This window comes from Cervus elaphus, chromosome 8 (assembly GCF_910594005.1).
Source record: "Cervus elaphus chromosome 8, mCerEla1.1, whole genome shotgun sequence".
Taxonomy (NCBI): Eukaryota; Metazoa; Chordata; class Mammalia; order Artiodactyla; family Cervidae; genus Cervus; species Cervus elaphus.
The window spans coordinates 14,755,824-14,776,975 of NC_057822.1; the positions used below are offsets into that span (position 1 = coordinate 14,755,824).

At 37.3% G+C, this 21,152-nt stretch overlaps 1 protein-coding gene across 6 annotated transcripts in view; it reads left to right on the top strand.

Moving 5' to 3' along the window:
* Positions 1-20,011, top strand: part of LOC122698510 (S100P binding protein) — a 34,097-nt gene extending 14,086 nt beyond the window's left edge. For all 6 annotated transcript variants that reach the window (XM_043909631.1, XM_043909630.1, XM_043909636.1 and 3 more), the window contains 2 exons: positions 15,239-15,326; positions 17,368-20,011. In XM_043909631.1, the coding sequence (XP_043765566.1) occupies positions 15,239-15,326; positions 17,368-17,509 (230 nt within the window). In that variant the 3' untranslated portion in view covers positions 17,510-20,011. The remainder of the gene's footprint in view (positions 1-15,238; positions 15,327-17,367) is intronic.
* The last annotated feature ends 1,141 nt before the right edge of the window (positions 20,012-21,152 follow it).

The window sequence follows — 21,152 nt, forward strand, 5'->3', positions numbered from 1 at the left end:
TATAGTTCTGTAGTGTTGTTTATTCAAGTTGTTGTAAAACAAATCTCTAAAACATTTGTCTTGCAAATCTCAAACTCTGTACCCATTAAAAAATAACTAACTTCTCCCAACACTCCCCCAAAGCCCCTAGTAATCATCATTCTACATTTTGTTTCTATGAATTTTAATACTTTATAGAATCATACCATACTGGACTTTTTGTGACTGGTTTATTTGACTTATTATAATTTCCTCAAGGTTCTTCATCTGTGGTATAGCATGTGCCAGAATTTCCTCCCTTGTGGATGAATAATATTCCATTGTGTTTATAATATATACCACATGTTGTTTATCCATTCCCGCTTTTGTAGACCTTTGGATTGCTTCCACGTCTTGGCTACTGTGAATAGTGCTGCTTATGGACATGGGTGTGCATACCTCTTTGAGACCCTGCTTTCAGTTCTTTTGGATATGTCCCCAGAAGTGGGATTGCTGGGTCATATGGTAGTTCTGTTTCTAATTTTTTACTTCCATAGTATTTAACACAGTGATTGTACGATAGTATTTTGGAATCTCACCAGGAAGGCACATGGGTTCCAGCTTTTCTATATCCCCACCAGTGCTTGCTATTTTCTGTTTTCTGGTGGTATCTTTCCTAATGATTCTTAAATCAGTGTTCATTATTTGTATTACAACTAAGTAAATACTGTTTACTGCAAAGCCAAGTGGTATAGTACTATGGTTTCATTTTTTTTTTTTCTTGAATTTATTTGTTTTTCTGGAGCTAATTACCTCACTTTCTTAAAAATTACAAATGAATTTATCTTTAATTTTTTTACAAGTGCAACTTATATTCTTATTAGTATTCCCCCTTCTTCCCCTTAGAGAAGGAAATGGCAATCCACTCCAGTACTCTTGTCTGGAGAATTCCATTGACAGAGGAGCTTGGCGGACTACAGTGCATGGGGTCGCAAAGAGTCAGACACGACTGAGTGACTATCACTCACACTTACTCACTTCTTCCCCTGCAAATGCTCAGATATACCCAATAATTATCGATTCCTTTTATTTTCTGGAGACTTTCTTCCTTGAGCCTTCTGTTCTTCTGCTCTAATCTGTACTGCTTGTTCTCTAGGCCTGCTGCAGAGCTGTCATCTTAGTATTTTCCTTTACTGCCCTTTTGGGTTAAATCCTGTTTCCTAAATTCCATTTCTTCTTCTTTCTTGATTTTTGTCTTAGTGAAGCACATCTTCTGAGAATTTCTTTTTACTTTTTTGAGAATTTCTAAGTAAGGGCATATAGGAAATAAATATGTGGGGCTCCTCCATATCTGAAAATGTCTTTGTCCTCATATTTGATTGATGGTTTGACAGAAAATTCTAAATTGAAAAGTAATTTTTGCTTAGAAATTTGAAGGCATACATCCAGTGTTGCTGTTAAGAAATCTGGTTTCAGTTTAATTTTTTAAAAATATTCATTTATTTGTTTTTTGCTACATTGGGTCTTAGTTGTAGCTTGTGCAATCTTTCATTGTCTGCGTGGGCGTCTCTCTAGTTGTGGCCTGCAGGCTCCAGAGCTTGGGGACTCAGTAACCCTGGGCTTGTGGGATCTTAGTTCCTGAGCCAGGGATCAAATGTGGGATTCTTTAGTTGGGGCATGGGAATTCTTAGTTGTAGCATATGGCATCTGGTCCCCTGACCGGGATTGAACCCCAGACCTCCTGAATTGGGAGCATGGCGTCTTAGCCCACTGGACCACCAGGGAAGTCCCTGTAGCTATTTTTCTTCTTTCTTCCATTCTTTGTATTTTATAGACACTCTGTGGGCCTTTTTAATTTGGATATGTATTTCTCAATTCTGAGAAGTTCTTATATTTCCTTGATAATAGTTTCTTCTCTGTATAATCTGTTCTCTAAGAAATTCCTAATAGTTAGATATTAAACTTCCAGGAACTGATCTTCTATGTCTCCTATATTTTCTTTCCTTTTTCTACCTGTCTCTTTTTCTGTTAATATTTTCTGGGATATTTTCTATTATATTGACCTCTTTATTTTTACATTCACATTTATGATTTCCAAGAATTCTTTCCTCTTTGAACCTTTTTCTTATCATATTCTTACTTTATGAATTAATTTCTTGTTTCTCTCCAGATATTTTTTCTCTTTTGAGTTATAATTGATGAAATACAATAAACTGTACAAATTTAAATACAATTTGTTAAATTTTGACATAGGTGAACACCTTGAAACGAACCGCAACCAAAATAAAACTACTGTAACAGCCCAAAATTTCTTTGTGCCCCTTTGTAATTCTTTCCTTTCTGTCTTTTCTTGCTCCCTCCACTCCCCAGGCCATCACTGGTTTGCTGTCATTTTATACACTTCTTTGAGCATGGCTTCTTTCTTAAAACATAATTATTTTGAAATTCATCATATTCTTGGTAGTTTACTCCTTTTTATTGCTGAATAGTATTCCCTAAATAGCTATACCACAGTTTGTGTATCCATTCATCTGTTGATGGGCATTTGAATTGTTTCCAGTTTTTGGCTATTTAATAAAGCTGTTATAAACTTTCATGTACAAATCTTTGTATGGATATGCTATCAATGACAGGGTCATATGGTAGATATGTTTAACTTGTTGAGAACCTACCAAACTATTTTCCAGAGCAGTTGTACCACTTTGTATACCCAGTGTATGAATTCCAGTTGCTACCATCTTTACCAAGATTTATTCATTGCTAGTATATGGAAATTCAGTTGATTTTTGTACATTGATCATATCTTCTGTAACCTTGCTAATTTCATTTATTAGTTTTAGTACCTATTTTGTAGATTCCATCAGCTTCTACATATACAATCATGTCATTAGCAAATAAATACATTTTTACTTGTTCATTTCCAATTTGGATGCCATTTTATTTATTTTTCTTGGACTTATTGTGCTACCTCCAGTACAGTGTTGAATACAAGTAATACAAGTAATTTGTTGCTGCTCTTAAGAGGAAAACATTAAGTATTTCACCATTAACTATTATGTTAGCTTTATGTTTCTTTTTGAATACCCTTTATTAACTTGAGAATGTTCCCTCATATTTAAGATCTGTTGAGAGGTCTTATTAGAAATGGGCATTGGGTTTTATTAAATACTTTATCTGCATCTATTGAGATAATCATACAATGTTAGAGAATTACATTCTTTGATTTTCCATTGTTAAACCAATCATGAATTCCTGGTCTTATGCATTCTGCACTTGGTCTTAAAGTATAATCTTTGTAATAATAGCATTGGGTTGATTTGCTAAAATTTCGTCATGAATTTTGTTATGAGTCTATCTTCATAAGGGATGTGGTCTGCACTTTCCTTGTAATCTCTTTGTGTGGTCTTGGTAGCAGAGTAATAATGTTGGCCTAACAGAATGAATTGAGAATTCCCTGGAAGAATTTGTATAGAAAAACTGGTATCTCTTTTGGGGTGAACTTGGGTAATCTTTTTTTTTTTTTTTCAAGGAATTTATTGCATTTAAGTTGTTAAAATCATTGGCTCACAGTTAATAATATTCCCTTATAAAGCTTTTTTATAGTATCTAGTGATATCTTTCTTATTTTTAATATTGATCATTTGTATTTTCTGTCTTCTAATCAGTCTGGTTTATAACTTTACAAACAGTAGTATTCTCTCTTTTTTTTTTCTTTTTTCAAAACAGCCTTTTCATTGATTTTTTTTTCTATTTTTTTGTTTTACTAATTTCTATTCTGATAGATATTTATTGCTTCCTTTTTTCTGATTACTTTGAGTTTCATTTGCTTTTCTTTTTCTAGTTTTCTTTAGCTGGTTGCTAAGATCATTGATTTCAGACCTTTCATTTCTAATTTAGTGAAGGATGTTAGGGGCAAGAGGAGATAAACTCATGCAATCGACCTGGTATGTTTATCTGGAAATAAGCCTTAACTTTTTCTTTTTTTAAATCAACTTTATTGTAGCATGTTTTAATGCAATAAAATGCACCCATTTTAAGTGTACACTTTGGTGACTTTTGACAGTTTTATGTACTTGTGAGATCATCATAGCAATCACAATCAATAAAACATTCCTGTCACCCTAAAATTTTCTCTTGTGCTCCATCCCAGTCAGTCTGTCCCTGCCCCAACTCCAGCTTTGGGAAAGCACTGATTTGTTTTTGGTCACTGTATATTAGATTTGTCTTTTCTAGGATTTCATATAAATGGAATCATGCAATATGTGCTCTTGTGTTTGGTTTTTTACTTGGAATAGTTTTTTTAAAACAACAACAAACGATTTCATATTGTTGTCTATATCAATAGTTTTATACTTTTTCACTGCTGAATTTTTCCTTGTATAAACATACCACAGTTTAGTCATTTGTTGATAGACATTTCTGTTTCTAGCTTTTTGTTATTATGAATAAAGCTTCTATGAACATACATATATGGGATTTTTGTGTTAACATGTGTTCATTTCTCTAAGGTTAAATAATTAGGAGTGGAATTACTGAGTCGTTTAATATGTGTCTTTTCTTAACTCTGTAAGAAACTTCCAAACTGTTTTCCAAAGTGATTATACTATTTTATGGCTTTTATAAGGCAAAGTCTTAGGCTTTTTGTTGTGATTGTTTTGTTTTTAAAAATAAATATCTAGTTCTAACATTAAAAAGATTATATTTTCCATGGGTTTATTTCTGAATTGTCTCTTCTGTTCCATTGGTGCATGAGTCTTTTCTTATGTCAATATTACTGTAACTTTATAGTAAGTCTTAAAATTGTTTGGTCCTTTGGATTTCCATAATTTAAAAAAATTTTAAATTTTAAAAAATTGACAAGTTTCAGCTTGTCAATTTGTTAAAAAAAAAAAAACAAAAACCTGGTGGGTATTTCATTGGGATTATGTTGCGTCTGTAGAGCAGTTTGGGGAAAGTTGATATTATAATGATTTTGAGGCTTCCAATATGATGAGGATCATGGATGAAGATATATCTCCATTTATTTCTGTGTTTAATTTTTTAGCAGTTTTTTGTGCAGGTCTTATACATACTTTGTTAAATTAATTTATAAGCATTTATGCCTTTTATGGTGTTATAAGTGATAAAATTTCTATTTCTAGCTGGTCATTGCTAGCATATACATACAATTTTTTTTTTTTTTAGTATTTATTTACTTTATTTGGCTTTGCTAAGAAGAGGATGACAGAGGATGAGATGGTTGTGTTGGTTTTTTTTACAATTGATTTTTTATGTTGAACTTAACATCCTACAACCATGCTAAATTTTTCTGGTAACTTCTGGTAACTTTTTAATAGACTCCTTAGACTATGTTAACATGACCTTATCTGCAAATAAGGACAGTTTACTTCTTCCTTTCCAATCTGTAAGCTTTTTATTTCTTACCTTATAGCACCTCTAGTACATTATTAGGACCTTTAGGACCTCTAGTACATCAAGAATGATACATTAGATACAGCTTTATCATAGATACTCTTTATCAGGTAAGGAAGTTCCCTTTTTATTAGTTTGGTGGGAGTTTTTATCATGAATAAGTGAACTTTGTCAAATGAATTTTATTTGAGCCATGTGCTGTTTCTCTTTTTTTCCTGTAATATGGTGTATTACATTTATTGACCTTTTTTTGTCTGTTAGACCAACCCGCATTCCTGGGATAAACTCAGTAGGTCTTGATGAATTATCTTTAGTCAATATGCTAGTCTTTTTAGGTTTTTTTGTCTTGTTCATGAGGAGTATTGGTCTTTAATTTTTCTTGTATGTATTGTCCTCTTCTGGTTCAAGTATCATGGTGATGCTGGCTTCATAAAATCAGTTGGGAATTGTTTTCTCCTCAGTTTCTGTTTGTTGCAGGATTGGTATTGTTTCTTCCTTTATATGTTTGGTAGAATTTACTCATAAAGCCTGGAGTTTTCTTTTTGGCAGGGTTTCTAACTACAGATGTATTAATAGTAGATATAGGGCTTTTCAGAATTTCTTTATCGTCTTGAGTCCATTTTAATAATTTGTCTCTTACAAGAGATTTGTCCTTTTTATCTAAGTTGATTAATTTATTGGCATAAAATTATTCTTAATATTTCCTTACTGTTTCTTTAATTACTGTAGGATCTGTAGTGATGTTCACTGTTTCATTTCTAATATTGGTAATTTGTCATTTTTTTTCTTAAATCTAGTTAAAGCTTTATGAATTTTATTTTTCCCCAAAAGTAAGTCTTTAGTTTCATATTTCTATATTATTTTTGGCTATTTTCTTTTCTTCACTTTATTATTTCTTTTCCATTAACTTTGGGTTTAATTTGCTCTTGTTCTCTAGCTTTTATTGTGGAAACTTAGATCACTGATTTGAGATCTTTCTAACTCCTGTAAGCATTTAAATTCTCAGATTTCCTTCTAAGTGCTGCTGCTAAGTCACTTCAGTCATGGGCCATCCTAAGTGCTACTTAGGTGGATCTCACAAATTTGGTGTGTGTTCATTTTCATTTTGTTCAAAGCAATTTCTAATTTCCCTTGTGATTTCTTGAAGTGTGTTGCTTTATTTCCAAATATTTAGGAATTTTCAGCTATCTTCCTATTATTAATTTTCTAGTTTAATTCTCTTATGGTTAGAGAATATACTTGGTGTGATTTCAGTCCTTTTAAATAAACTGGCTTACTTTATAGGCAAGCATATGGTCTATCTTGGTGAATGTTCCATGTGTACTTGAAAATGTGTATTCTGATTTTGGTAAAGTGTTCTATAAATTTCAATGAGGTTTTGTTGGTTGATAGTGGTGTTCAGTTCTATATCCTTACAGATTTTTTTATTAAAAAAGAAGTATTCATATCTCTAACCCTAGTTGAAGATGTTTTTATTCCTCTTCATTTCTGTCATTTTTACCTCATGTATTTTGAAACTCTGCAGTTTGATGCATAATACATTTAGGAATATTATGTCCTTGTGATAAATTGACTCCTTTATCATTATGAACTCTCTATACTCTTTGTAATATTTCTTGTTTTGGAGTCTTATTTGTCTAATATTAATATTGCCATTTGAGCTTTCTTTTGACTAGTGTTTGCATGGTATTTTTTTTTTATCCTTTTACTTTTAACCTAGCTATATCTTTGTGTTTAAAATGGATGTCTTATAGACAGCATATAGTTAGGTCTTGCTTTTTTCCCCTAGTCTCACAGTCTGTCTTTTAATTCAAGTGTTATTTCAGTTATATTTAATATAATTATCAGTATGGTTGGATTTAAATCTAACATTTATCACTTGTTTTCTGTTTGTCTACCAGTTCTTTCTTAAATCTTAAATCTTTTCCTGCTTTTTTTGAGTATTTTTAAGTATTCTCTTTTATCTCCATGTTTGACTTACTACCTATACCTTTTGTTTTATTTTCAGTGGTTGTTCTAGGATAGTAGTTTTCAAAGTTTTTGGTCTCAGGACTCATTTGCAGTTTTACAGATTATTCATGCTCTTAAAAATTGAGGACCCCGAAGTGTTTCTGTTTGTGTGCATTATATCTATCTTTACGCAACCATATTAAAAGTTAGAACTGGTAAATTATTAAAATATTTATTCATATATTTTAAGGTAACAAATTCATTGCATGTTAACGTAGTGTTTTTATTAGAAATGACTGTAATTTTCAAAACAAAGCCAAAATTTTGGGACTTTACTGGACTTAGTCACTGGTCCAGTGACTAAGACGACTCCATGCTCCCAATGCAGGAGGCCTGGGTTCAGTCCCTGGTCAGGGAACTAAGATCCCATATGCCACAACTAAGACCTGGTACAGCCAAATAAATTCATTAAATAAATAAAAAGAATTTTAAAAAAATTTTAGGGAGAAGAATGCAATGATTACATTGACTATCTGGCTTAATAGGATATTACCAGATTCTCATATGTGGTTGTAGGTGCCATATCACGTCATGTAGCCTCTTGAAAACTCCCCAGTACACTGGCAAGTAGCAAGTAATAAAAGCAAATAGCATCTTAGTGTTGTTATGAAAATAGTTTTGATCTTATGAAGGCTTTGAAGAGTACTGAGAACTCTGGGGACCATAGGACATATATTGAGAACTGTTGCTCTATAGATTACAGTACAGATCTTTAACCACTCTACGATAAAATAGTTTACCACGTTAAGCTTCCCTAGTGGCTCAGATGGTAAAGAATCTGCCTGCCATGCGGGAGACCTGAGTTCCATTCCTGGGTCGGGACGATCCCCTGGAGAAGGGAATGGCAACTTACTCCAGTATTCTTGCCTGGAGAATTCCATGAACAGAGGAGCCTGACAGCCTACAGTCCAGGGGTCTCAAAGAGCTGGACAGGACTGAATGACTAACACTTTAACATATACTGTAAGGCCCTAACAATAGTACCCTTCCAAATCTCCATTTTTTTGCTATTGATTTCATATATACATATATTATAAATGCTTCAATATATAATTGCTTTTACTGTAAGTAGTTATCTTTTTTAAAAAATTTCTTGGCCATGCTGCATGACATGCAGAATCTTTGTTCCCTAACCAGGGATCAAACCCACACCTTCTGCATGGGAAGCGAGAAGTCTCAACCATTGGACCTTCAGGAAAGTCCCAAGACAGTTATCTTTTAAAAATATTTTTTAAATGAGAAAATGATTTTTATATTTACTCACATATTTCCATTTCCAGTGCTCTTGATTTGTTTCCATCTCACATTTTCTTTTTTCCTGGTGAACTCCTTTTAGTTTCTCATAGTGCAGATCTGCTGGTGATGAAGTCTCTTTGCTTTTGTTTATTTAGTGTTTGTTGGGTCTTCATTTAAAAAACAGTGTTTTAATTTTGAAAAATTATAAGCTTTTAGACTCATAGGAAATTTCAAGGCTCATCTCAGTTGTTTCCCTTCCTTTCAGTTCAGCTCAGTCGCTCAGTTGTGTCCGACTCTTTGCGACCCCATGGACCAAAGCACTCCAGACTTCCCAGTCCATCACCAACTCCCAGAGCTTGCTCAAACTCATGTCCATCGAGTTGGTTATGCCATCCTACCATCTCATCCTCTGTCGTGCTCGTCTCCTCCTGCCTTCAATCTTTCCCAGCGTCAGGGTCTTTTCCAATGAGTCAGTTCTTTGCATCAGGTGGCCAAAGTATTGGAGCTTCAGCATCAGTCCTTCCAATGAATATTCAGGACTGATTTCCTTTAAGACTAAAGGAATCTGTGATCTTCCCTTACAGATCACAATTCTGAGCAGTCTGAAAACAGTTGTTTCATACATTTTGCCTAGTCTCTAGTTGCTTGCAGTAGAGATATGCCCATTTGTTATAATTAGAAGTCTCTGCTTTGATTTTTTTGTTGAAGATCATAAGCAGCAGTGGTTATGTAAATTCTGTTTCTGTATTTGCCAATACTGTTAAGGACATTCATACATCATTCAATATCCCCTATATAATACAACACTGCAGAAGTGAGTTATATAAATCCTGTTTCTTTCGCTTTTTGCCTTGTGTGCATGGAAAATCAGTCAAGATTTGTACTAAATCATCACAGGGTTTTTGTTTGTTATTTGGCCATACTTTGTGGCATGTGGGATCTTAGTTCTGAGAGCAGGGACTGAACCCGTGTCTCCTGCATTGGGAGCATGGAGTCTTAACCACTGCACTGCAAGCAAAATTCCTTATTATAGTTTTGTTGACCTGGAGGTGCCATGTTTGCATTCTTGCTTTCTGGTTAATCTTTTTTTCCTTTTTTCTGTTTTGATTGTACCACATGACTTGTGGGATGTGGGATCTTAATTCCCCTACCAGGGATTGAACCCAGGGCCCTCAGCAGTGAAAGCTCAGAGTCCTAACCATTGGACTACCAGGGAATTCCCTACTCCTATTTAATTAATCTCTTTGTAAAAGAGTCCCTTGGACAGCAAGAAGATCAAACCAGTCAATCCTAAAGGAGATCAGCCCTGAATATTCATTGGAAGGACTGATGCTGAAGCTGAAGCTCCAATACTTTGGCTACCTGATGCGAAGAACTGACTCATTGGAAAAGATCCTGATGCTGGGAAAGATTGAAGGCGGGAGGAGAAGGGGATGATAGAGGATGAGATGGTTGGATGGCATCACCGACTCAATGGACATGAGTTTGAGCAAGCTCCAGGAATTGGTGACAGACAGGGAAGCCTGGCGTATTGCAGGCCATGGGGTCACAAAGAGACAGAAAGACACGACTGAGTGAATGAGCTGAAAAGCAGTAGCCTATAACCCTGTAGCACAGTTTTTTTTTCCTTCCTTTCTTTTTCATTCCCTCCCCTGTATTAGGTATTTTTTTATTACATTAAATAGAGACATTGTGATTGCCTTTAAGTAACTCAATTTAAGGATTTATAGGAAAAGATGAAGATTAGAGGCTCAACAATGTAGCTCTGTCTCATACTGAAAAAGAATCAGCCATAGAGCCAGCCCCTTCAGAAACAGGTGCCTTTTGTTTCCTATATAATAGGTTTTCCCTCCTGAGTTAGTGATTCTGATCCTTCTAATCTGTCTCCATAACTAGTGCTTCTGCTGTTCTTTACTAGCTATCTCAAGTGTCCATCCTGTCCTAGAGCCCTGCCTGTGTGTGCTGTTCTCTCTCTTCTTAGTATTTAAGCTCTTGTTCACATTCCAAGGGAGAGTATCTGATTGATTCTCTTAATGATCTGCTGGTGCCAGGCCAACTCTTAGATCATTAGCCAGCAGAGAGAGTCTTTGTTCTTGGTCACAGAGTACAGAGTATGGTGATGTGTAAGACCTGTCAGAAGAGCCATTGGCATAGCAAGCATTCAACATTATCATTCCTCCTCCTTCATAACAATTGATTTACTTTTAACCTATTAAGGATAGTTACTAGACTGGATTTTCCCCCAAATCAGTCAGCTGCATATTTATTGATTAAGGTTTCAGTGAGGTGCTGATCCCTTGTTTGAAATGTTGAGGTTTTTTCTTCCTAATTTCATTCTTAGATGAATTTCATTCTTAGCCACAAAACAAAGAACAGTCTTCACCACCTTTTAGCCACAACTTAAAATAAAACTGTGGTCCTGATTGTCGGTCCAAGAAACCCCATCTGTTAAAAACTATGAACAGAAGAGAAAAGTAAAGTGTTTCCATTCTTGTTAGCATCTCTAAATTTGTAGGAAGAAGAGATTGAAGCTATGAGCTGAAATAAGGTTTTTGGATTAATAGCTCCATACGGGTTTGAATCCTGGCTTTCTCATTTACTCGATGATAGTTGAGTATCAGGCTTCCCCAGTGGCTCAGCAGAAGAGAATCCACCTGCAACACAGGAGCTGGAGGAGATGCAGGTTCAATCCCTGGGTTGGGAAGATCTCCTGGAGTAAGAAATGGCAACACACTCCAGTATTCTTACCTGGAGAATCCCATGGACAGAGAAGCTTGGCAGGCTACAGTCTATAGGGTTGCAAAGAGTCAGACACAAATGAAGCGACTTAGCATGCATGCACAGATGACTGTCTTTTCTAAGTTTCAGTTTATTCATGAATAAAATGGAGATTATGGTATTTGCCTCATGTAGGTGTTGGGATTAAATGATAGGATATATGCAAAGCCATGAAATTAAAAGATGATTGCTTCTTGGAAGAAAAGCTATGACAAACCTAGACAACATATTAAAAAGCATAGGCATTACTTTGCCAACGGAGGTCTGTATAATCAAAGCTATCATTTTCCCACGTATGGATGTGAGAGATGCACCATAAAGAAGGCTGATTGCCAAAGAATTGATGCTTTTGAACCATGGTGTTGGAGAAGACTCTTGAGAGTCCTTTGAACTGCAAGGAGATGAAAGCAGTCAATCCTAAAGGAAATCAGTCCTGAATATTCATTGGAAGGACTGATGCCAAAGCTGAAGCTCCAATATTTTGGCCACCTGATTTGAAGAACTGACTCATTAGGAAAGACCCTGATGCTGGGAAAGATTGAAGGCAGGAGAAGGGGATGACAGAGGATGAGATGGTTAGATGGCATCACCGATTCGATGGACATGAATTGAGCAAGCTCCGGTAGATGATGAAGGACAGGGAATCTTGGCGAGCTGTAGTCCATGGGGTTGTGAAGAGTCGGACACGTCTGAGTGAACAACAATGCAAACAACAACAATGCAAAGCAGTTAGCCACGTGCTTGGCACATAATAAATACGTGAAAAATATTAGTTCCCATTATCTCTAGATCATTGTCTTACTAATAATAAAGTCTTACTAATAATATTGGTACATCAATAAGTTCATAGTGCTAATAAAAATTAACATTTCTTGATGCATAAGCTGAGACCTAATTATTGGGCCTTTGTTTATTCAGTGCTGTGTTAGGTACCAACTGGATATACAAGACATTTTGCAATATATAATTCTTGTAATCCCCACAGTGAAATGTCAATCCTAGAAAATGTTTAAGGAAACTCAATCGTGTGACGGTATTATTTTGTTGGAACTTGGACTCTGTAACTAGCTGTGTGAATTACCTCTCTGTGCCTCAGTTTCTTCATCTGTAAATTGGAGGAAATACCTTATAGGATTGTTGTAAGGAATAAATGAGCTAATATATGTAAAGCAAATAGAATACTGCCTGAAACATGGTAAATGCTAGCAGTTGAATACTTGGGCCTAATCGATCAGCCATTTTCTTCTGTTAAAGTGAATGAGTTTCTTTGTTGGAGGTTTATAGTGTATCTTTAATCTCCATCATCAGGACAGTTGAGTCTAGGTGGAAGAGTTGAGTGAGCTGAAAGACATGGTTTGAAGATTATCTTGTTCCATTTTGAGATTGGACACTAGACTTTTCATATCTTGCCAGCCCTCCTTTGGTGATGCTTTGTCAGAAAAAAAATGTATCTTGAAATTCTTAGAAACCTGATTTCTTCACCAAAGAACATTGAAATGTTCTTTTTGTGGGGGGTAGAAGAAGGGGTATGCTGATGATGTGAAAGTATGATAAAGGAAAGGCAATTTGAGTAGAGATACTTTGATTTTAGCTTAACAAATCAAATTGGCCAAGGATTTTCTAATCAAAAGCTACCTCTCAAGGGGAAAACTCATTTCTGATTTGTATTTCCTTCTCAAGAAGTTCGAGATTAATATGTTTTATTTCCATATTAATGAAATTGAACATCTTTTTGTTATGTTTATTGATTGAAAAAGACCCTGATGTTAAAAAAAAAGAAAAAGACCCTGATGTTGGGAGAGACTGAGGGCATGAGGAAAAGGAGATTGTTGGATGGCATCATCTACTTGTGGATGAGTTTGAGCAAGCTCTGGGATAGTGAAGGACAGGGAACCCTGGTGTGCTGCAGTTCATGGGGTCACAAAGCATTGGACATGATCTCGCAACTGAACAACAACCTTGATTACTATATTATATTTGTGAATTACCTACTCATGTCCTTGATCTCTTTTGTTTGTTTCATGAGGAGACTGATCTTTATAGAATAAGGACAGTAAACCCTTGCAAATACATTTCAGGTATACTTTTCATCTTGTCAGTTATCTTCTTTTTCCCTTGGTTGTGCTTTTTAACTGCATAGAAATTTTTAATGTAATGAACCTTAAAATTTTCCTGAAAAGTATCATCTCATTATGGTTAGAGAATTTCTGCTGAGTGTTATAAAACATGTCATAGTTTATATGTAGACTGATGCATGTAATAGGCATTTTTCCTTATAAATAGGTGTTTGACTGTCATAGGAAGAGTCTTTGCAAACTAACAGTCCTGAGGCTGTAATGCAATAATAATAGCTACCACTTACCTCACACTGCCTGTGTGCCAGGAAATATGCTAGGTCTTTTATGTACTATATCCCTAATATTCAACTTCAAGCGAGATATTACTACTGTCAACATTTCATAGGTAAGTGAAATGATTTGCCCAGGGTCACCGAGCTAGTTAATGGCTGGATTGGAATTTTAACTCAAGTCTGCGTAACTCCAAAGTATATACTTTTTCTGCAGAGTTGGGCTTTTTGAGGCTTCAAATAAATTAAATTGGTCTTAAAAGTTGAGTAAATATCTTTCACCAGAACTTGAAAAGATGATCTGCAGCCTGGTTGGACAGCTCTTGGTTTCTGAGAGCAGAGTAGGAAAGGTAATGAGAAATACGTAAACTAGCTAGAAGAAAGGTTTCCACTGTCTAGGACAGTGGTTCTCAAAGTGTGATTTCCAGACCAGCAGCAGCACATCACTTGGGCCTTTGTTAGAAAAGCAAATTCTCCTGTCACACTCCAAACCTGCAGAATCAGAAGCTAGGGGTGGGGCCCAGCAACCTGCTTTATATTCGCAGCTGATTTTGATACATGTTAAAATTTGAGAGCCACTAGTCTAGGGGAATTATTTTATTCTCTCTAACCATAAATTTTGCTTTTGTAAGCTTCAGCCTAAGTCTAAGCCCTTAAGTGCAAAATAAGTATTATCAAAGTGACAAAAGCATAGAACCTAACAGGACCTAATTTTGAGTCCAGTTTAATAATCATTTAAGGCAGGTTCACCTCCCTGAGCCTCAGTTTCCCATCTCTAAAATGATGTTAATAAAATCTTATCTCCATTCAAGGTATTTTTTTCAGAATTAGTAAGATAATATATAAAGTACCTAGGATCTTGCCAGGATCCTAGGTGTTTGAGAAATTGCCTCCAGTGATTTTTCTTATTAAGGAGAAAGCCCCCACCCACCGTCTGTTCTCAACTTCTCTTGTTTCTTGAATGTGTTTCACTGTCTTGTGTCTCTGGGCCTTTGTATTAGCTATTTCTATTGGCCACTCCTACCTCCCACCCCTTTACCTCATTAACTTCTATATATCCTTTAGATACTTGCCCTGGACGGGACTTTTTCAAACCCCCATTCTGCAGTCTTTGTGCTCACATAGCATCACATATTCCTCTTGACACTACACTTACCACAGCTTTGGAATTGCCTGTCTCCTGTATAAACATCATTGGACAGGTCCAGTGTCTCATCTGTACCATATTCTAGGGCCCAGTAAAGATTCTCACACATTATAGGAGCTAATAAATGTTGAATGAATGAATGGTGGCTGTCATTATTGCTGCTTCATCATCTTCATATCATCCAAGAGCAAGGTTTCCTCTCTGGCTTGCGGTTTTTGTGCTTGTGATAATCATAAATAGTTTTAGAACCAGTGCCTATTTTCTCTTTTCCTGAAAGCACATATTTTGACCTAGTCTGACATGGTAGTTCACTGAGCTGCTTCCTAACCACTGATCTCTCTGTGTCACAGGTACCTTGGGGGAGCTGTGTGCCTTGATGGATCAAGTTCATCACATGCACAACCAGAAATGGCAGCATCCTTCAGACCTCACCAGGAGGTGAGTGGGTATTTAGAAGAAGCGAGAAAAGGGTAGAATTCTGCTGCAGGAGAAATGTGGTGGGGCTTTGGGGCTGTAATTGTTGTTGAACTATAGAGGTAGAAAGGAAGTGATATAGTATAATGGAATAAGAATTGGACTACAATTCAGGAAACTTGGGTTTTGATACTAGCTTTGCACTTTTTAACTAGCTACATGATTGTGGTCAAATTATTTCATTTCTCTGGTCCTTTCAACAGTAAAATAAGATATTGGACTAATTGAGCTCAAAGGGCCTTTCTAGTCTTAAAATCCTCTGGCTTCTTGATGCATTGTTGTTTTACAGTTCTATTCAGTTACTTTATCCAATTACTCAGAAACCTTGGAGTCACCTGTAAGTCCTTACTCCATAGTCAGTGCATCAGCAGATCCTATAAGCTCTTATGTATAATATTATCCAGAACTTGACCATTTCTCAATCATTTTCACTTGGATTGTTGCAAGTCTCGTAAATGGTCTTACTACTTCTGCCCTTGCCTGTATAGTGTTCTTAACTTGAGCAGCCAAAGAGATTGTCAGCCATAAACATAAGTCAGAACCTCTTTGCTCAGAATTTTCCAGTGGCTTCCCATCTCCCTGATCCCCTGCAAGTGCCTATATGCATGGTCTAACCTGGCTTGGTTAGCTCATCAACATCCTCTCCTCTACTGTTCACCTTGCTCAACTCTGCTCTGGTCACACTGGCTTCCCTGCTATTTTTCAAGTATATCAGATGTGCTCCCACATCAGGGCCTTTACACTCAGCATTTCCTCCATAGTAACCAGAATGACAGCAGTGCTCAGAACAGCAGTGTCGTGTAATAGTTATTAAATTCTGCAGTCAGATGTGAATTCAAATCTAGGCTCTTCTACTTACTCTACTATATGACCTTGGGGAAGTTATTTTATCTGAGGCTCAGTTTCCTAAACCTGTACAAGGAGTTTAAATTAGAGTAACTTTGCTGGTAAGATTGTCATTAGGATTAAATGAGGTGACATGTTTAAAGAATTCAGCAAGTATTTGCATATGCTGCTGCTAAATCGTTTCAGTCATGTCCGATTCTGTGCAACCCCATAGACGGCCGCCCACCAGGCTCCCCCATCCCTGGGATTCTCCAGGCAAGAGTACTGGAGTGGGGTGCCATTGCCTTCTCTGGTATTTGCATATAGGGCTAGATAAATGCCAAGTGCTACTAAAATTACTTTCAACTTTGGCTCTTCCACGTAATTACCTATGGAAATACCTAAAAATACAGATGTCCAGGGCTTGACTCAAGGGACTCTTAAGTTATTAAGTCTAAAGGTGGAGAGAGGGGCCAAGAATCTGTATCTTGAAAAAAAAAAAAACAAAACAAACTTCCCAGGTGTCTATTAGGAACAGCTGAGTTGAGAAGGCGATGAAATTAACTCAGAGGGTCCTGCTCCAAGCCCCAGCCCAGTACACGACTAAAGAAGGCTCTCAGTCTTTTGAGTCTGTTCAGCCTCTTAACTTGCAGTGTGATACTCATGTGATACCTTACCTTCTCTGGGAATTTTATTCTAATTTTAACTGCTGTGTCCTGAGCAACCTTGAGCTGTGTCAGACAGTGAGGTCCTGTTGGAGGTATGGATCTGATGCAAGCAATGAAATACAAATCCTGTCTTGAATGTTTCCAGAGGAAGAAAATGGTTTTTTCCCACTTAAACATTACTATACGCTACACACTGGTTTTTCTTAGAACATTCATGTATATGGACCATATTACCATAATACCAAATACAGGATCCTAGGTGTTTGAGAAATTGCATGGGAATTAGGTGGCTTTGGAAATTGGAGGGAAATAGCACTTACAGAATGACTTTCATATCAGGAAAATAATACAAAATTTCTAAAATTGTGAGAATCAAAATATAAAATGAATATCCAATTTTGTAAAATAACAATATTCTTTAAATAGTTGTCTTGGCCTTTTTTTGTGTATAAATAGCCATTCTGGCCAAAACCCTCATCTGTCCTCTTTTTATTTTCCCCCTCTCCTGATAGAAACTACGCCCGGTTCCGACAGAGAAATCTGCAAAGATATAGTCTGACCCAGTGGGTTGACCAGAATAAGCGAAGCCACCATCGGTTCCAGCGTCTACCAGATTTCCCATACGGTCCACTTGTCTCCTCCCATCAGCAGTGAAGGACCCTATCCAGGGTCCTGTCCAGAGCAGCATCTCATCTTCTGCTGTTCCATGCATTGTAGATTTCGAATTTTATTTTTCACAATATTTTTATTTAAAGAACTTGTCACCTTTTGGAAATGCATATTGCTGACTTGAAATTTTTTGTATAGGGTCCTTCGTTTCTGTGTGTGTGTATGCATTTAAGCAGTGTTGAGTTGACATAGTTTTAATTTTTTAATTTAAATTAAAGGTGGCTGCCTCCTGAAAGCCAGCATTAAGTCAGAATATCCCGGCTCAAGCAAAGAGCCACCTCTCTGCAGAGGCGAAGTCTACTTCTGGTGCCCAAAAGAAATCATTCTTTAATCTCTTGAAGGAAGAGATTCTTTATCAGGCTGCAAACCAGTTTTAATTATTGCTGATGACTTATAAATGGATACAAGTCACTTTTAACAACCCTTCTTACTTTTTTTATGTGAATCTCTGAATACCCGTCAGTATTTTAAAGTTAGTAATTCAGGACATCTGAAGTAGTTGAAAGGACAAATTAAAAGTGTAAATCTTCTCTTCTTTTTGTACCTACTAGCTGCCTTTATTTTTTTGGCTTTTTTTTTTTCCATTCTTCATTAAATTTATTTTGCACAGTCGTGTTTACAAGTCTTACATATCTTAACTCTTAACAGAAGACTGGTGACTAACAACCTCTGTTGATTTGTGGTCTTGTGACTGATTGCCTTCTCTGTCTTTCTTCAAGGATTTTCCTTCCTTCCTTGTTTCCCCAGTGATCTTAGGGCTCTACTGGCATATTCCTATATCCTTTTGGACATAGAGATGCCGCTTAAGAACAGCCTCATTGCACTCTTTACTGAAGAGCTGCCCACCGAGAGTCTTGACTCTAGGACAGGCCAGAAGACAGTGCTGTTGAGAGGTGTGAGTTGGTCTTCAGTCTCATCTGCTGAACCCAGCTTTGAGTATGAGTTGGCGAGTTAGTTAGTGAGCCTCCATCCTATAGAAGAGACTTTTGAGAAGCTGTCCTTTGTCTCCATTATTAGTTGATAAGAGGTGCCTTTTGATCCAGATGTTTCCACCTCCTCACTTGGTCAGAGGATGTACAGTTTTACAAAACTGCTAAAGTGGATTTAAAATAGTTTTGATGAAGCCTGTGCACAAAGCATTACCTGATCTTAAGGATTAGTACTCTTAAGCCAAGTTGATGAGCTTTGTGCAACTACCTTAATGGATGTCTTTGGAGTTTGTTATTCTCTTTACAGACGGCTCTAGACATCTCTTGGGAGATTTTACAGTCTGGCATTTGTGCTCTTGTTCACTCTCAGTGAAGGTTGTACCTAGTTGCTGTAGCACAGCCTGTGATACTGGGCTCACTGCCTGTCAGATTTTGTTCCATCAGCCCCATCTTTGTCTGCAAGTAACCTAACATAAACATCTGCTTTAGAAACTGACTTGGAGAAACTTGGTCATTGTTACCAGTAAATTTAGATGGATGTCCCTAAGTGTTTACCATTTCTGTCCAGTCAAGGTATCTCTTTTCCTTGGAAATTTGGTTGAGTCTGGGGCCAAAATGCAAAGGAGAAGTTCTGTTCAAAGGCAAGAGTCAAAATCTGTTATTTCAGTTGGCATTTACAACGTCAGTCACTTCTCCAAGTTTGCGTAAATCAGCTTGATGGAGTGGGACAGACAAACATCCAACTTTGAAACTATAGCACAATTAGAACTAAGTATTGCTGGAATATCCAGCATTGTAGTTGTCTTGCTCCCCACAGATCACCGAGGAGTAAAGGGACGGCCGTTTGCTCGGGCAGAAGCCTGAAGTCTCATGCTCTTACCTCCTTGGTGCAGGAAGGTTTAAGACTGACGTGTCACGGGAGCACCGCCTTTGCCAAATCTAATGAGTGACGGGTTATCTGGAAAATGTGACAATCACATTTCCTCTTTGCTCAAATAATTCTGTTTTTCCAAAGCTTTAGCAGCTTAATTAAATCTGTTGGACTGGGGGAGGAGAAAACTGTTCCCTAGCGGTTAACATGGTATTCTTTAAGAAGAAAAACAAAGCCAAAGAAAACTCATTATCAGGCATGTTCGCCTTAAAGATGGTAGTGGGTAGAATCTGGAGTTTGAATTTGTTTTTAAAAGCGCTTACGTATCTCATATTTGGTGTTGGCCTCTTAAGTCTAATTTTCATGTAGAATTCTTGCCGTATTGTTTTATTTGAGTAAGGGCTCTGTGCATTGAACTGCCTACCGAGCTTTCTTTATCTGTGATGACATTCTCACCACAGGGGTCTTAACACTGCTGAGTAGACTTGTGCTGTTTACATAGTTTACTTGTAACTAAAAGAGCCTGAAATAACCTATAGTTTTCCATCTAATTTGACCCCAATTTACTTTGGTTGTTGTCAGGATCAATTATGAAACTGAAGTTTGGTGCCTCCTGTGTATCATGTTTTTCCCCTTGTAGCAGTTGTGTTTAATGTCATTAAAAATAAATAAAAGTTCTTGTCAATGGCTTATGTACTATGGCCTTCTGTTGCGGCCTCTGGAGGAGGGTTCCTTCCTTCTCTACATAGGTAGCTTGGTGAGGTGTGGGAGGGGGCGGCAGTTAGTAGAACATGGCATTGGGAAGGCGAGGGTGTGTGCTCCCAATTCTTCTGAGGGTAAATTACAGTGTTGAGAAAGGCGTTCCAACAGTTAAGAAATGTTGAGATTGATTGGGATCTGCAGCTACATATAGTGCACGTCAGGAGCCTGACACAGAGAGAGCCCAGAATATCCCTGTGCTCCGGTGTTTGCAGAGGGGGGAGGGCTCAGCCCCGGCACACAGGCCTGCGGCGAATTCCTTCCTGTGGCTGGACAGCTGCCCCCGTGGCTCTCTGCCCCCAGCGCCAGCACTGACTGAGGAAGAAGCCGAGCTACCTGGGGCATTCTTCCTTTGAAAGGGATGTGAGAAACCAGAACTGATGGTTGTTCTTAACCCAGCCTCTCCAGAAATTGCTCCTAGAACCTGGGGTGAAGGTCAGATAAGTGTGGGTAGGTGCGGGAGACAGCGTTTCTTGCTTAGATCCCTTTTGTGAACCTAAGCTTCTTAGACTCACCTCAGGAGCAAGGATGAAAGGGAAGGCAGTAACAGCTTGTCACCTGCATCTGCCAGTGCTTTCACCGTCTCAGCTTGTGCTGAGGAAATAAGGAGCAACATGTTTGGACAGGGTCTCTGTCCTGCTGTGCTGTAAGTTTTGTCTAATATGTATTCTGTAGTGCAGGCGAAAGGCTCAATATTAATTGGCTAAATACTCAGCTATTTGATAGTCTTGTCTGAACCCAAGGGTCTCTTGACTCGCGTATATACACATACCCATTTTGTCCTTGCAGGTGTAGGTGTCCCTTTGTCCAGTAACTGCTTATTTCCTTTTTAAACAGTGTGTTACTGTCGGCATCAAAGGTTTCAGAGACCAGGCGGGGTTCTCCAAGCTGGTGATGTCCCTTACCCTCTGTTTTACGTTGTGGAGAAGTGAGGAGGAGGAGAAGTGGACCTGCTCTAAAAGCTCATTTTCTAACCAGCCTCTTGTGAGCTTGTACAGAAAGAAAAAATCCCAACCATCTAAAACTAGAAAGCAGAGCTCCCTGCTTTTCTTAGTGCTGTCCTGCTTTT